This window comes from Stylophora pistillata, chromosome 5 (genome assembly GCF_964205215.1).
Source record: "Stylophora pistillata chromosome 5, jaStyPist1.2, whole genome shotgun sequence".
In the NCBI taxonomy this organism is placed as follows: Eukaryota; Metazoa; Cnidaria; class Anthozoa; order Scleractinia; family Pocilloporidae; genus Stylophora; species Stylophora pistillata.
In genome coordinates, this window is record NC_142523.1 from 37,267,580 (window position 1) to 37,284,638 (window position 17,059).

The 17,059-nt window shown below is 39.8% G+C and overlaps 1 protein-coding gene across 3 annotated transcripts; it reads right to left on the minus strand.

Annotated features, from left to right (window-relative positions):
* Positions 1–464: 464 nt before the first annotated feature.
* Positions 465–13,803, minus strand: LOC111342307 (thyrotropin receptor). Of its 3 annotated transcripts, none has more exons than XM_022949372.2 (6): positions 13,665–13,803; positions 10,689–10,746; positions 5,533–5,714; positions 4,174–4,245; positions 3,550–3,621; positions 465–3,119 (listed from the first exon to the last, which is right to left on the minus strand). In XM_022949372.2, the coding sequence occupies exons 3-6, from the start codon at positions 5,712–5,714 to the stop codon at positions 1,688–1,690; spliced, it is 1,758 nt and encodes a 585-aa protein (XP_022805107.2). In that variant the 5' UTR covers positions 10,689–10,746; positions 13,665–13,803; the 3' UTR covers positions 465–1,687. The 3 variants fall into 3 exon arrangements, with proteins under 3 accessions (XP_022805107.2, XP_088618140.1, XP_088618141.1); XM_088762014.1 differs by lacking the exon at positions 13,665–13,803 and adding an exon at positions 11,030–11,048; XM_088762015.1 differs by lacking the exons at positions 10,689–10,746; positions 13,665–13,803 and adding an exon at positions 5,923–6,159.
* Positions 13,804–17,059: the final 3,256 nt, after the last annotated feature.

Consider the following 17,059-nt stretch of genomic DNA (forward strand, 5'->3'; position numbering starts at 1 on the left):
CACCTTTTCCTTCCCTTCGGCTCACCCCAGGGAAGGAAAAGGTGAAAACTTATGGGGTTACTAAAGGGAAAATGTTACCGTTGATTGTTTTTTGTCATTTAACTAAGGCATGTATTTTTTTGGTACATGAAAACGTATACGTGAAAAAAAAAAAGAAAATACTGAAGATCGTTTCAGGAATTTGAAGGGGGCTTCACTTCGGTTTGTCGTGATACACAAGAGTGTTAGGTTTAATCCAAGGGCAAAGTAACCCCGTAGGAAACTGGGTTAAGCGTCCTCCCTGGCTCTCTCCCCCTTCCCCGCTTAAGTCCCCCTCCCCCTCTCCCCTCTCCCTCCTCCGCTGCCCTCCCCCCTCTGCCCCCCTCCCCCTACGACCCCCAGCGTTAGGTTTGAGCAAACAATCCCAGTACTTTATATTTGTCCCTAATATTGCAACGTATCAATAGCTCTATCAAGAACTGACAGACATTTTCACTTTTTAATTCTTGAAATAATAGCATACAAGACTTACCCCACGCGACTTAATTTAATTTTATGTTGATTTTTCAAACTATACGTCAGTTTTCACCTGTTTCATATCGTTCATAATGGCATATCATCATTTGTTTTATATCTCCATCGATCAAAGCTCCTATTAGACTCAGTTCGCAGTTGTCATTTGGTCACGTTACGCAATGTTACAAGAGGAGTGCGTGTTGCGTGACCTACAGATTCACCTACGTTATAGTCCTCCAAGGGTTCTAACTGGGCGATCTAACGATAAGTAACTCACCATTATCGATAATAAACGTATTAGACCTAAATACTGGACGACTAGAAAGGCTATATTTCAGCGCAGTTATCTCACAGGTGGATAACGCCACCCGCCGTAAACATTACCAGACCGTTTTCATATTGAGTGTCGTAATCACAACAGCCTTTCAGCAGAGAGCAACCTCGTTCCCAGGACCTTTTCCCTTCGTTGAGGATGGGGCGAAGCCCCTGGAAACGAGGTTGAGAAGAAAGAAAAATGTAAATGGTAGCCAATGAGAGATTGGGATAAATACTGCTGGCGCGAGTTTTCTGACCAATGAAAACCCGTGTAACTTTGCATTACTTCAGACATCAAGTAAACTTGTTCAGCTCAGTAAATAAGTATTCACAAAGTTATTCCGTTTGCTGAATGGCTTTAAACTCCCTCAGAACTCACTGCGCTTGTTGTCGTGAAGATGAACCGTGCATTTCAATTGCGAGACAGTATTCTACGCAAACCAAGTCTTGAGTAACCAGAGACCGACTTGGTTCAACTTTTCAGGCCTAGCATTCAATACCGCGCTTCCATTACAGGAACGAGAACTAGAATAAATCAGCATTTAGAAAAAAATACCTAACCTTAAGAAAAATAAATGCAAACTCTGTCTACTTTGCATCCAACAAGATAGAGTCCTGCATTCCAAAATTAATTTTGAAATGTAAAAATGAGCTAAAAACGTTATTTTTATAATATTTCTTCAATCAGTAAATTCCAACTTGTTCACTTCATCATTGAATCACATCTAACCAGTATCGGGTTCATACTCGTTTCCAGTCTTTAATAAGCCACCGTGCCTTTTAAACTGAGGAGGGTTGAGGAGAGGAAAGCACATTCTCTATAGAGACGTCGTAGAGTTTTAAGTTTCTTGAGAGCGGTGCCATATCATATGCAAAACTATATCTTCGCCAAGCTTAACTCGCTGCGTAAATGCCTCGAGTCAGGACTGCAATCGCCATTGTTGGAGCTTACAGTCGGACCTCGTGGTTTGCCAGAGAGCGAACTTGACAATGACGAACTACGGCCTTTGCGAAGACATATGTAATCTACCTTAATTTTGAGGGCTTTTCTGAATTTTTCTGCTCTGAAGGCGTAAAGAAGGGGGTTGATGAGTGAGTTAAAGCTAAAGAGGACAGTTGGCAGGACGCCTGTGAGAATTTCTCTACTTTGCGGCGACATCACCTCCTGAATGTTTGTTGTAAGCCACAGAAATGCGATAACGATCGGTACTAAGAAAAAGATCATGTTGCTAAGGACTAAAGCTCCAATTCTCCTTGCTAGGGTACCGTCTCTTTTGATTCCCACCTTTTTTCCTGTTTTCTTCACAGTTTTAAAAACTCTGATGTAGAAAGGTATGGTGGTGAAGTACAGAACTATGCCCCAAAGGGAAAGTCCAATACTCAGCTCGTACGAATGTGGAATGTCTTTTATCGGGCGAATAGGAATGCAGAATGTATTGCCGTCGTAAACAGAAATATTGACCAGCGGCAAAACAGCGATGCTCACGCCCAAACACCATGTGAGTAGCACAAGGATGAGCGCTTTCTTCCGTGTGATTCGTATTGAGGGCTGCATACAATACACTATCACCAAATACCGCTCTATGGTGAGAAGGATGGAAGTCTTGATGCTAACAATTGCGCTGGAGAGCCACATAAACCCGAGAGCATTGCAGAGGTTCTCCATGATTAACAGGAACTCTGTGTAAGGCTTCAGTCTTGCGCTGACCAAGATAAGAGTGTAAAGACTGACGAGGAAGTCGCTAAGAGCCATATTGCTCGTTAGAAACATGGTCACATTCCTTCTTAGTGCTCTTGTTGTTAATGTCACCACGATAACTGTAAGATTCAAGATCATGGCGATTGGCGTGATTACGAACTCGACCCTTAGGATCATATTATCGATATCCCAGCAACGGTGTAAGGGGGTGACGCGAATTTCAGTGTCAAAACAAGCTTTAGTTTCGAGGCATTGAGGAAAAAATCCATGTTTTGCATATTCAACGACCTCTTGGCTCACCTGGAGTCTGTTTACTCGACAGTGTCCCATGTTACCAACCAAATAGTCTCCTTTTTGAAGATTAGAAGTCTCGATGTTTACATCATTATTGTTAAACTCGCCTTCCTTCAGAGTATAGTTTTTCGCCAAAGAACAATTACCACAAAACTCGTTCCAGGTCACTCCCTTAATTTCTTTGAGCATACGCAATTTGAGTAGAGGGGTCGGGGGTAAGAATTTGGAATTCCCAGCTAAATCCAAGAACATCAAAGACGGAAGACTGTTCGTGAAATTTCCTTCCCATTCCATCAGCTGATTCCCAGAGAGGTCTCTGTTATCAAGAGAGATTGAACATAGAAAAAAAAAAATCACTAACATTGTCCGCCAATCTTGTTTGCCGAAAAAGCAAATTCTGACGAAAAAGTTTCTCTCGCTACACACCGTTTATGCGAATACCTGGTGTAAAACATCTCTGCATGAAACTGATTTGAAATTACTCTGAAATGGCATTCTGTGATCAACCCCACAAGTTTAAGCAGTTTAATTTTAAGCGACTTCTTTCGGTAACAACATTCTGTAGTAGGGACCAAAATCACCTAATTCACCAAAGCGAATTTTTGTTCCGACCCTACACCCTGCGAAGTGTATGCAGCACCGAGTTATCGCGTGGTATGTTCCGTGAAATATTTTTATATTTCTGAATTTGCTACAGTTAATTTTTTGATTAACCGCTGACCAGACAACAGGAGAATATTACTCACAGACGTTGCAGATGATTGAGACTGGAGAATGCACCACCTTTTATGACACGGATGTTGTTAAAAGGCAAACTCCTAAAAAATTAAAACAAAGTGATGGTAAAATCAGTATCTGGTTTAAGATGAAACAGATCAAACACTGATTGTTGTCAAACTCGTGATCTGATCGTCGAACAGGCAATGCCAACACGAAATTCACGAAGGTCTATCATGAAAATTTATTCAACTCGGATAAGATGAATGGTATTAAAACGCGCGGGAAACCACTGCGTATACTGGAAAGTGACTACGTGCATTTCGTGAGTGTCAGTCATGATGGTCGTGATTATGCGCGTTATCGTGTGCTGATTGTGCGCACTATCGTAATTACATACGAGATCGTGCATGTGCGTGTGACTGGGAATGATTTCTAATGACACATGACGTGGTCGAAGGTGTCATCGTGATCACGTGCTCGAATGCGTGATCGTGAAATATACTTGATCGACCTTAAAAAGTGGTTATCTCAACAACCACAACTACAAGATCTTCCAAATGACGATAAAAGGTGATTAAAAAATTAACCATTACAACAAAAGCGTTAAAAATATGAAACTCTATTACATTTCAAACAAAGAAAGCACTTACAAATTGACAAGACTGGTGAAATTGCTAAAGGCTCCATCAGGAACTGTTTCCAGATCACTGGAGAAGATACTCCTGCAAAATTGTAAGCGGTAAAGTCGTTCATTGGTGACTTGAATGAAAAAAGTTTGACGCTTCCGCTTAAAACAATATGACAGCTTCACAACAGACGTTTTTTTGACGTAGAAGGCAGCTGAATGTTGAGAATTTGCCTTTATGTCAATGTCAGCCGTGAGCCACCATGCACGCACCAACACCTTCCCCAACCTGCGAGCTTATAATGCTGACCCGTTCTGCATTACAGGCTCACGTACGCCCCAGGCTTGAAACTTTCGTTCAACGGTACATCGTTGGCGTTCCCAACTGGATTGTTATCATTATCTAAATAAGCGATTTCAAATACATGTATCTTGACAACAAAAAGGCTGGCGGTAAATTAGATATTACTGCAGACGTCATGCGAATGCTAAATGTTCCTCAAGCTTTTAATTTTGACGTTTTTGCGGGAAGTTCTCATCTAAAACCCAAACAAACCGTGAATAGATTTTCCGCTCATAAGTCCACAATTCGTTTATCTGTATTTGTACGCTAGCACGTTTTCTTTCAAAACTTTGGATTGTTTGTGCCTTGGTAGTGTAAATGGAGCTGTTACAGTGACCGGTTTTCACCTCACGAATTCTCGTACGTTCTGATTTTGAACAAACCAAACTTGACATGAAAAAACAATGTTACACTCAAGGACAAAATTTGTTACTACAGAGTAAAATTCTACAATATTTTTTTCTTCAGAGATGCGTACTTGAGGAATTTTCCTCTGCAAAAATGTCTACTCCAAAGAATCTTCATTTACATCTTTTTGTTGGTAATGTGACTTATAGCTATTTTCGTTTCTCGAAAGTCATCTGAAATAGCTCCTTTAATAACTCTGAACTTTCGAGAAAAAAATTTATCTCGTTCGAACTCTCCTCTACATGTATCTTACTTCCAAGATCGAGAGATCGATTCTCCGCACCGTTTACGATAAATTCCTTATCATTCTAGCGTTGAGAATTTGGTTGAAATCAAATGATTTTCTCCAGTTGATAATTAGATTTCTTCTTTTCTCTTGAAGTTCGATACGTTTTCATCAGTCGGCTGCATTTCTAGAAAGATGGCAAACATTTGTCGACAACGGAAACAGGAAATCTTGAAAAACCTCGTAAGGGATTTAAAAAAATACATAAACAGGAAAAAAAAAACAGGCAATTTCCGCTTTGGGGGTTGGACACTCAACTACTCGAGCTGAACAGCATTTGTTCACCCGCCAGGCCGAGTTTAAGGACTTTTGAGTATTAAAGCAAGAAGGAAAACATTGCCACTTACAAAGATTTCACATCACTCGGGTTAAGCAAAATCGTCGACAGCTCTTGTAACTTTGCGATGGTACATATCGCGGTAGTCCCACTTTCGCGGTCGATCTTGCACGAACTGTTCCTGCTTGTGACAGCCTCGCAGAGCAAAGAAGCTTGGAAAAAAAGCGTCGCAAGGACTGGCCAGTAATTCATCTGTGGAGAAGTATTGAGAAATGTGATAATCAGTGAAAGTTTCTCGGAGTGACTGTATATCCCTCAAGCTGATCTCGAGATGTCACGGCAAATTTGTGAACGGCAATGGCCGAAAGTGTCAAATGTTTATGCTAAGACCGTGTCAATCACTGAAACGAACAGGAAATTACATCGATAAAACCCGTTTTGTGCATTTTGAATGGTTTACCTTTGTAAGGCAATCTCTCGCTTCAAATAATGTTGTATCGCCCAAGACAAGTGCAAACACACAGGTGACTACTTCATCATGCTGATACGAGCTTAAATATTGCACTTAGCTCATGTGGTTTCAAAAAAGGATTAGTGAACGTGTAATGCACTTTAAGACTACTATTTAACATACAGCGGGATCGAAAAATGGGTTTCAAAGTGACATCCAATTTGTGTCCGTCAAATTAGGTTAGCTCTAAAAAGGTTTTTAATTTGGTCTGTCAATCGGGAATCTCATTCGTGTTCCATTGGCTGGAAACAAAGGCAGTTGTAAATGGTGTTAGTTTTTAATGAATTTAATTTACATCCACTCGGTTCCATTGTTTTAATACGCAGCTATGATAACTAAAAACCTTTTTAATTAAAATCTGATTACCCAAGAAGATATCTACCGTACACAGTAAATACCTCTGAAAAAAATTAGTTTGAGAAGAAACAATTACTAGTTGAAAAAATTTTTTAATCGAATTATGTGCCTAAACAGTTTTGCTTTCACTTTAAAAACCTCTCAGTTTTTCACAAAGCGGTACTGAGGAGAAAGAAACAGATCAAAATTTGCTCTAGCAGCTGAGTAACCTACGTTCTAATCCGACATTTGTTTGTATAGGATGAGAAGTTTGTCAAGCGACAGTGATAACTGTAGTGACAAAGTGCTCGTATCGTTAGAAGTAAAGAGGACGAGATGTTTAAGTTGATTCGAAACAGAAAAAAATGGGCAAGCCCTGGGGTATTAAAATCTTAATTTGCCATACTTTGAAAAAAGTCTTACACGCTGTAACATTTTAAAATATCAGTTAGAAAAAATAAGGTAGACAAAATTTTCCCAAAAAAATCGTTCAGTTTGCACATGGCAACTATGGCCTCGTTAATTGACAAGCACGCCGGATTTAGCTCGTGTCGTACGCGCTTAATAAAAGCGTACGAAAGGAATCAAAATGAAACAAAGTTTTAAGAAAGAGAGAAAAAATATGAGAAGCATACTAAGATACTACTGAAAGAGATCAGAGGTGATCGACATTTCTCCCAAAAACTCCAAATTGTTTATCAAAATGGGAACTAGACGAGTCACACTTAATGGCTAGAGGGTATTTCCGTACTCAAATTCTCTACACCAATTTACAAGCACATGCACAGCAGATAGTGTTCACATCTTTGCTGCTGGTCTTTTTCTTACCCAACGATTATTGAACGCATTAATTAGGAATCATCAAATTCTTTGCATTAAAAAGACCATTGGTACCGTTACTTCTTTCGGAACCTGGTTCTAGAGCTTAACAACACGTGTGCCGAAATAACAATTTCAGATTATGCACCAGATGCCTGAAAAATCAAAGATGTCGAGGCTTAAGGGGTCTTAAAAAAATCTGTTGCCAGCGTGGGCCCAAGAAAAATCTCCAGCATCGATCTTTTGACGTATTTTTTGTTCCTGCCGCACTTTGACGTCATCTGTGATCGATTGCTGAACAAAAACACGGCAATGAATGGAATTTATTTGTTCATTTGACAACTTTTAACCGGCGAAATTAAACTGTGCTTTAAGCCGCTGCGACGAAGGCTTCAAAATAAAATGACATTATCATTGTTTTTATCATTGTAGCAAACGTCGCATAAGGAAGATTCCGACCGCATTCCATTCACTCTCACGTTTCACCCTCACAACCACTCAGTCAAATCCATCATTCTTAAAAACTTCAAATTGCTTCAAAACGATCCAGAGACAAGCACTATCTTTTCGCTGCCTCCGCTCATTTCATTTAAACGCGACAAAAACTTAGGCAATTTTTTGGTCAGAAGTTCTTTTCAGACTAATGAGCAACCAGGCACTTTTAAATGCGCTCGTGCACGATGCAAAACGTGTCCTTTCATTCACAACACTGATAAAATATCGGGACCTAAACGATCCATTAAGATCACCGATCACTTCACGTGCACCTCCGCTAATGTAATCTATTGCATAACTTGCACTTCTTGCAAAAAGATATACATCGGCGAAACAGGCAGAAGACTAGGTGACCGATTCCGAGAACACCTTCGAGACGTGGAAAGGAATGACAAGGACACATCGAAACCAGTCGCTAGACATTTTAATTTACCTAATCATTCTAAGCAACATATGGCAATCTGCGGTCTTTCCTTGCACTTAGGTGGCACGGAAAGCCGTAAAAATCTTGAACAAAAGCTCATCTTTCAAACCGGCAGTCTAAATCCCACAGGGATCAATGAACGCTTTTCATTCCACTAATTTATTCATGTTTTTCTCGTTGCCATGCACCCACCAATAACGTAGCTCCATTTTCTGCCTTTAAAAGCCCACACAACCCACAATTCCTCTATTCGCTCCGACGAAGGGCTAACGTTCGAAACGTCAGCTTTTGTAATCATTACGGTGGCCAATTTACCATTTCAACTTTGTTGATATATCCATATATATATATAGTCGTTAATGGAACTCTCAGGCCAACAAAGGTGCACCGCGCCAGGAGGATCAATAAAGATTCGAAGTCCAAACCTCACAGCCAACACGAACGTAGAAAGTTTAAAAATTGCGAGAATGGGCAACTTCTGACGTAAAAAATATAAAAAATTTTAATAAAAAACGTTTCGGTCCATCCTCGCAATTTTTTAAATTTTTTAAACTTTCTACATACATATATATCTATATAATTATACTTCAAGATCTAAGCTACTTGAACTTTTACTGCAACTCTGAGTTTCGTGGCTCTTGCAGAGTTGCAGTAAAAGTTCAAGTAGCCTAGATCTTGAAGTATAATTATCCACAGCTCAAGCCCTGCCATCGAGCACTTTTTGGTAGATGATGATCTCATTCCGCTATTTTGGTCACACACATATATATATATATATATATATATATATATATATATATATATATATATAATGCTTTTAACATTTCCGGTGTAAGCTCTTCAACCAACTGAAACCGGCTTGTGACTAAGATTTTAATATTTTTTTTCAGGACTGCGGAAAATTTATAGTTTGTTGACACCAACCGAGTCCTAACTTGTGTTGAGTTTGAGTAATATTTGGACAGGAAGGAATAGACAACTATTAAAACAGAAAACGTTGTTTATAACTTGGTCAGTTCACACCTCTATCTCCCCTCCCCTCTTCTTTTCCCCTTCACCTCCACACTGGGGGATTTTTAGCAAAACAGCGAAAGCAGAAACAGGAAGTCGAGACAGAAAAGGATATTGGAACGGCAAGAACAATGAAATACACATGGAAATGAACAATTAAAAAGCGTTATAGCGTAATAACACACGAAGCAGGAAGACGCAGTGAGATGCGAAAGCGAAATTAAACTCCAAAACAATAAATGAATCGATCCACGACAAATCCGCTGGGGTTCGAAACTACGAAATTGAACTCGAAATAACATACATACACAGATACTGTTCGAGTCGGAACAGGAAGTCGCGATACTTCAAGACTTAAGTTGGATTCGTAACACCGATAAAATCAGGACACCGAATCACCGGAAATGGAAGGTCAGGTGTATAAGATTAGATAGGGAGCGCTCCGAAAACACCCCAAACACCAAAACTAGCAAACGAAACACAGAAAACACTATTTTAGAAGACACAAGTAAAGAACTAGTAAGACGTCAACAACACAGGAAAAGGTATATTTAACACCGAAACGGATTAAAGAGGCCGGAAAAACGGGTACGAAAAGGACAGGATACGTCAAATCATCGGAAGCACTCCCACGTTACGTCAGAGTAGCATAATACCCTTAAGGTGACACGTGACTAAGACAGAGGAACGCTGAAGAAAAATGAAAACAACTGAATGAGATTATGCCACCGGCAAAATACCAACATACGATCATTAAAACGTGCCCTCCGTTACTTTTGAGGAAAAAAAATTTAGCCGGTGGTAGCCTTATAAATCATTAAGACAGGATGATATATAATAATAATAATAATAATATAATAATAATAATAATAATAATTTAATATTTATATTGCACAAATTAACCTGTGGATGTGATCAAATGCGCATCATCACAACACTTTTCGGGGGACTTTGGCCGGACTGCATCAGCAGTTTACAAACAATGCATGACTGACATCGCTTTCACGCGAGATTTAGCCATCAAATGATTTGTTTTGTTAAGGATACAACACCACCTGAGAGTTTTCATGAAACCGGTGGTTGATGATGTACACTTTAGGTCATTTGTATTTTGCTTTCTTGTCAAACGAAACTCAATTCTGGGTGTGATGGCGGGGAGATTATTAACTTTCTGTGTTACAAGCTACGATTCTCGGGGGGAGGGGTTGAAGTTGGACTTTTTGTCACTATCTTAATATTTGCTGTGGTGTTTTGCTTGAAAGGTCTGTGCTCGAATGTTGTTGCTAAACACGCTCGCTTTGATTGACTTCCTCTTGTAGCGTTTGAGTAGTGAAACATTGGGTTCTGGAAAACTAAAATGACCAGCCGGTCGGATAATTTCAATGATAAATCACAGGTGTGCTAAATAAAATACTCCGTGAGTGTTTCCGCACAATGATATGAGGAAACAGCACCGCTCATAAAAACTTCTTCACAACGCTATAAATCCGATATTACACATCGATCATAAGAAAACTGTTACGACGATTGTCTTAGCATCATTAAACACCCGCATACGTTTCAATATTACGCATCAGCCAGCAAGGGAAACAACTTGTGCAGTAGAGACTGTTAGTTACTGTTCACATACCTCGAATATACTTTGTTAACCCCACCATCAACTAGATCGCACCAGCTTCAAAATCAATCTGTAACGAAAAAACACTTCAGCATAAATATCATTCATTTTCCTTGAAAGGGAAAAAAAGTTACCTAATTTCTGATTCAACTGTATATTAAAATGCATGGTCTGGCGATTGACGCAATAGCGCCTTTGTTCGTCTGGTAAATTAACCCAAACATGCATATATACACGTGTACATGCCTCAGAAAACCGCTGAAGCAGAACTACAAGAAAAAAAAAAACTACACCTGAAACTGCCACAGCAGTTTCTGTCTAAAAATATACGAATCAAAGCGTGCTTTTTTAACCTGACTTTCGGCAAAACTTGTGAAACGGTTTTTCCGTTTCCATTTTCCAATACGGACACAAGGTTTTCAGGACAATCCTGTTCACAAAAAAGCCAAAAGCGTCTTTCAAAAAATCATGAAGCACTTTTCAGTTGCGCCAATTTCATTTCCGTAGAAAACTTACTGCATTCAGATAAAAATTATACAAATGAGCACTACAGGAACTAATTTTAAACACAATTTCCTGAAGCTCAGAAGGCTCCGGCTTAAGGTGGTTAACCGTTGGTAGTAAAACGGCGAAAACCTTTTTATGCCGGTATAGGCGTAAAAATTGAGACATTTTAACCGAAAGTTGTATAAAAAAGATTAACCGTAAATATTCTTCGGGTGACCACAATGGAAAGAAAATTAACTGTTAGCTGTAAATTGGCCAAAATTTCAACCGTTAGATGTAAAATTGGGACCCTCGTTCAGCTGTTCTTGTGGACAAAACGGCACTTTTGGAAATTTAAGAATATAACCAAAAAAAAAAAAAAAAGCAAAACGCGAACCAAAACATTCAAACAATTGACACAACTGAGACTTTGGAAACTGCCTATACGTCAAATTAATAAAGAGATTCCAAGTTGCCGAGCGTCTTTTCGGTTGTAAATAACCTTGGAGGTCAATATGTGATTAAGCTAGACAAAATAGTGACTCACGAAGCACAGCCAAGTACGTCACTACTAACCACATTTTGACATCTGTGATAAATTACGGTACACTGCCACGGCAACACGGAATCTCTTTGTTTAATCAACGTAAATGCAGAAACGTAATGTTGGAGAGGCGAACTTGACAAAGGGAGAGGGGAGACTGGGGAGAAGGTCTTTTCGTGGAGCAGGTAAATTTTATCTCGACACAACAAAATCCCCGATTACCACCCCCAAGTGACATTCTCATGTCCCCCTTTCCCCCCCCTCCATTATTTGCAGTTGAGTTTCCGAATTGTGATTTTGATAGCTCGGCGAGCGAATCACGTGTGAGGTGAGAGTATTCAAGGATTTGCAGAAATTAACTAACGTACTCTGTTCGATGGACCAGGCGATCACATGGCTATAAATTTTTAATGATTCATAACAAGTAAAAGTCTTCACCGGGTTTAGTAAGTGTGCATTGTTTTACTCATACTACACCAAGATCCCTGGGGGGGGAGGGCTCTTACTGGTAATGTAATAGGTTATCGGGGATGTGCCGCTGGATGGGCTCGCATTTAGACGACTTTAATGTGAGAATGTGAGAAGAGACGAGAAGAGACTATAATGGGCCAGGGCTTCCTGGAGGCCAGCGGCACATACCTGACAAAAATTGACCCAACTACCCCCCCCCCCCGAAACATGGCAAAGTCCAATGACAAAATGTTTACGCAAGATAGATCACATGGAGGTCACGCTTGTTGTCCGTATTTTGTCTGTTTGTTTCGTTTTCTGCAACGAAAAAAGATGAAAGGAAAATACTACATTCTTCTTTTCCTTTCCTTCGCTTCCAAATGACGGTATCTAGAAATACCGTTATCCAAGATATCGTAATCCATGATGCGGTATCATAAAAAAATAACGCAGACAAGAATGGAAAGGTAACTGCTCCAAAATACATTAACTTTTCAAATGAGTTGAATCAAATCTGGGTGGTGAAGCATGTTTTCGTGATAAAGGTTTGCTTGGAATTTCCTTCGATTGTTCTTTCGGAGGAATATAAATTTTTTATCAGCCCAATCATCCTTCTCAATTGAAATGGTACGCCTCGGCAGCGTTCTTGCAAGATCACTTTTCGTTGCTCTGTTTACCATGTAAACACTTGCCCTGCTCAAACTAATTAACTCGTTTTCAAAATCGATCCCTCCTAAACTGTAGTCCTGGTGCGTTTGTAGTAAAAAAAATTGACCAAGTTCTTCGATGCAAAGGTAATCTGTTTTATCCTGCAATTCATATAATCGTGTCGCCTGTGAAGTTATTTCGTGAAATCCAAGAGTCAATAGTCTTGGCGATGGTTGTGAAATGATTCCGAGAGTTTTGTAATTACATTGGTATACGACCAATCCTACCTTTCTCAAGTTGAATAAATAGATGTAGCGGTGATTAGTTTCTTTAACTTTGGTGGGCATTATGTTTAAAGAAGCCAAATTTTTATTTCCCATCGAAAATGATAGCAAATGCTTTAGCCGAATTTAAATTAATTAGCGTATTAATAAAATAAACGCTCAAAGGAAAGGTACTGTTTTTATATGTCTCATCGATCGTGGATTTAATTGCATTTGCACGTTTACTGAAACAGATGTCACGCCGTGCTTAAGTTATTTGAAAGCTTTCTTTTAACCACTCAAGTTTTACAAGATACAATACTAAAGAGCTGGAAACCTTGTTGGAAAGCTGTATAATGCAACGACACAGTAGACACATAATATGCATGGTGAAATTAGTTCATTTCGTAAATGTGAAATATTTCAGATTAGCTTTCATTACGCCTTGAGTGAAGCCATATAGATATATTAAACAAAACGATTATTTCATCGATAAACAAATTGTAGGAGGGGAGGGAAAAAGATCGAGAAAAACAAATGTAGGGAGCACATGCATGTAAAGCTGGAAAATGGAATGCAATTTAGTCACAAACTTACCTCAATAATTACGTTTACTTGGCTCCGTGTTGTCTTCGTCCCTTAATTTTTGTCGTCTAGGAAAGCACTGAAGCTTGACCGCACACTCAAACACAGAGGAAGCAAACTTGCAGCGACTTCCTGTGAAGATTCCCGTGCAGATCAACGCAACCGACTGCGCTACCACTTTAGGAAAACCTTTGTTTGTGTTTGCACATCACGTATGTTAATCAGACCGAAAACTCTTTACTAAGCTCCTATTACAAAGACTATTTCTTAGACGTGAAGACAAACACAACAAGTGAGGTGAGATACCTTATTTGCAATAGATAACATAACTATGTTATGTCGCATTCAGGAAACCTCCCAAGAAAAATAATCTTGACATGTACGTTGTTATTTATAGATTGAGATAGGCTCGTTTTCGGTCTCTGCTTATCATCCGAAAGACAAGCGTGGGCTCAGTTTCGGAACAGCGGTTAGCCTATAACGTCGTTTTGAAGATAAAGTATGGGTACGGATCCACCAAGAAAGGAGGACGGACACCAATTTTTTCTAGTAACTTAAAGCTGGGAAAACGTGTTTCTTTGTGACATTTTCTGTTTCCCACTCCAACACGACAAACCGTTTCGTTATGCATTCTTCAAAGGTCATACAGTTAGCTTTCATAACGCTGGGTGCGCAAGCTCTCCATGCGAGGATAATATTATAAAGCTTTGAATGGGGGTGTAGGCTCCGCTCCGTAACTCCCTAACTATAATAAAGCAAATAAACTCCATCCATATTCCTCTTTGAAAAGAAAATGAAAAGGGTGACAAAAAGCAGATTTTTCCAAAAGAAAAAATACGTGGTAGTGTAAAACTGAGTAATAATGCGAATAAAGGATTTCTTTAGCGTGCTATCCTATGGCTCATGGCACTTTACAAAACTTTGCAGGGAACTTTGGCCAGACTGTATCGAGCAGTTTAGAATTTTGAAAGGATATTTTTGCACATGCCCCCAATATCAGAATGAAAGCCAGACCACAAAACCAGGACTATATTCCTTACTCTTTGCGATAAGCGTGAGGGTTCTTTAACGTACCCTGCTAACCGGTACAAAGAAGTTTCAGGAGAAGGGGCTTACGGTTTTTCGTCCTTGTCCGAGAAGACTAGAATGTCTAACCATTTGAAGATGTCATAACAAAGGCAGCACATTCTCCACAGTTATTTTAAGACCCTGTGTGTTGCTCCGGTCTGGGGCTTGAACCTATGACCTCCCGCGCGGCAAAGCGGCGCTCTACAGCATGAGCTAACCAAACTCGCATGAATTATGACTGTTGGGGGTGCCCTTTGGAAAACATTTGACTCATATCCAGGTCCTGTGAAAAGAAAGATGAAATCTCAGCTAAGATACACCACCAGAGAGTTTAGGGTTGAGGGTTGAGTTCTCAGCTCATGTTTGACGAAATGGCTTGAAATCGCTACCAGTGGACTAAAATAACACAAACGGTACTGTGTGAAGGTTAAAGTTTGTTTGTTGCATTATGTACGGAGTTACAGAGCGGAGCCTATACTCCCATACAGTGCTTCACAATAATATCCTCCAATGGAGAGTTGGGGTGTACTGTGGTCAAAAGTGTGAATGTGAGCTACCTGTGCTACAACCTCGTTCCCATGGTGCTCTCTCCTTCTGCCTCGAGAAAGTGCGAAGATTACTTGGGAACGAGGTTGTCTGAGCTATATGCAACAAGCATTAGTCAGCTGTAGTTCCCTTCGTGAAAAAAAATTGATTTATCAGAGTTGCTCGACCTGGTCGGTCATATCCAAAATAGTACAGAATATTATTACCGAAGCTCAACACATGTCAACAAAAACCAGAATTTCTGACAGAAAGATACAATAATTTTTTACAGACCAATCTGGTCATTGCGATCCAACAGGAGCCCACTGCTTGGAGCGTTCACCTGCCTTTGTTTATTTCACTTTGTTTTCACAGACAAGACTATTTTTGGATACAATGTATATATGAAGTTCATATATTTTGAACTGCGGTATTAGATACGTATGATGCATGATCCTCGCAGTAGAGAGCGCTATTTATGCAATAGCGAAAATCAGACCTGAAAAAAATCAGGCCTGTACGGGATTCGAACCACTAACCTCTGCGATACTAGAGCAGCGCTCTACAAATTGAGCTAACAAGCCAACTGGGAGCAGGCCGTTAAGTTGATTCGTAATAAACCCGTGATGATAAATCAGATACAATGTATATATGAAGTTCATATATTTTGAACTGCGGTATTAGATACGTATGATGCACGATCCTCACAGTAGAGAGCGCTATCCTCTCTACTGCGAAGATCGTGCATCATACGTATCTAATATCGCAGTTCAAAATATATGAACTTCATATATACATTGTATCTGATTTATCATCACGGGTTTATTACGAATCAATTTAACGGCCTGCTCCCAGTTGGCTTGTTAGCTCAATTGGTAGAGCGCTGCACTAGTATCGCAGAGGTCAATGGTTCGAATCCCGTACAGGCCTGATTTTTTTCAGGTCTGATTTTCGCTATTGCGTAGATAGCGCTCTCTACTGCGAGGATCGTGCATCATACGTTAGACTATTTTTAGTTTGAATTTACACGAAATGGGATTCCCCCCTAAACGCCGTTCGACCAGTCACGATTCAATAGCGCGTAGTTATAACTTGACTCGTGACTATGTGAGCTCGAGTGGCCTATTTCCCGGGAAAAGATAGTCTCAAAATAAACCATTCTCTGAAAATTCCATGACATAGGCTCAGTTTAAGAGCTGAATGCTCCAACTATAGAGCTCTTGGTTCCAACTTAATGTTTTTTTGGAACCTTAAGGGATGGGGGGGCAGGTACCTTTACTAATAAATTATTTTTTTTCTCCGAGAAAAGTCATACATTAGTTGATAAATCTGTCCAGTAAAGTGGCATCCTGCGGTTCAACCTGAATGCTTCCAAAACAGAAAAATTTCTCACCTTAATACGAACAAGAATTACCGACAGCTTTATGCCAAAATTGCGACAAAGGCAGGCAGCGGGTACTAATTACAACAACAGGCAATTACAGGTACCAGGTGTTTTAGGGACCATTATATTGATTAATTATAGCAGTGGGAGAGAGGGTGGAAGGTTTGTGGGGCTCACGTGATTTTTAGGAGTAACTGAGGGGGAATTAGTCGTCGCTAATAGAATATAAAGAGAGCACTATAGAAAATAGACTGGAAATTAACTGTTAATGGAGGGGGGGACCATTGAAAAACTACAGAGCCTTAAGGGGGATCAGATAAATTTTATCATGACGCAATCAAAATCCTCCATAAACCCCCCACCTCCCACAGGAGAAAATAGTAGCCGGTCCGTTGGATATGTGCGACCGTTATATTTGCTCGGACCCCAA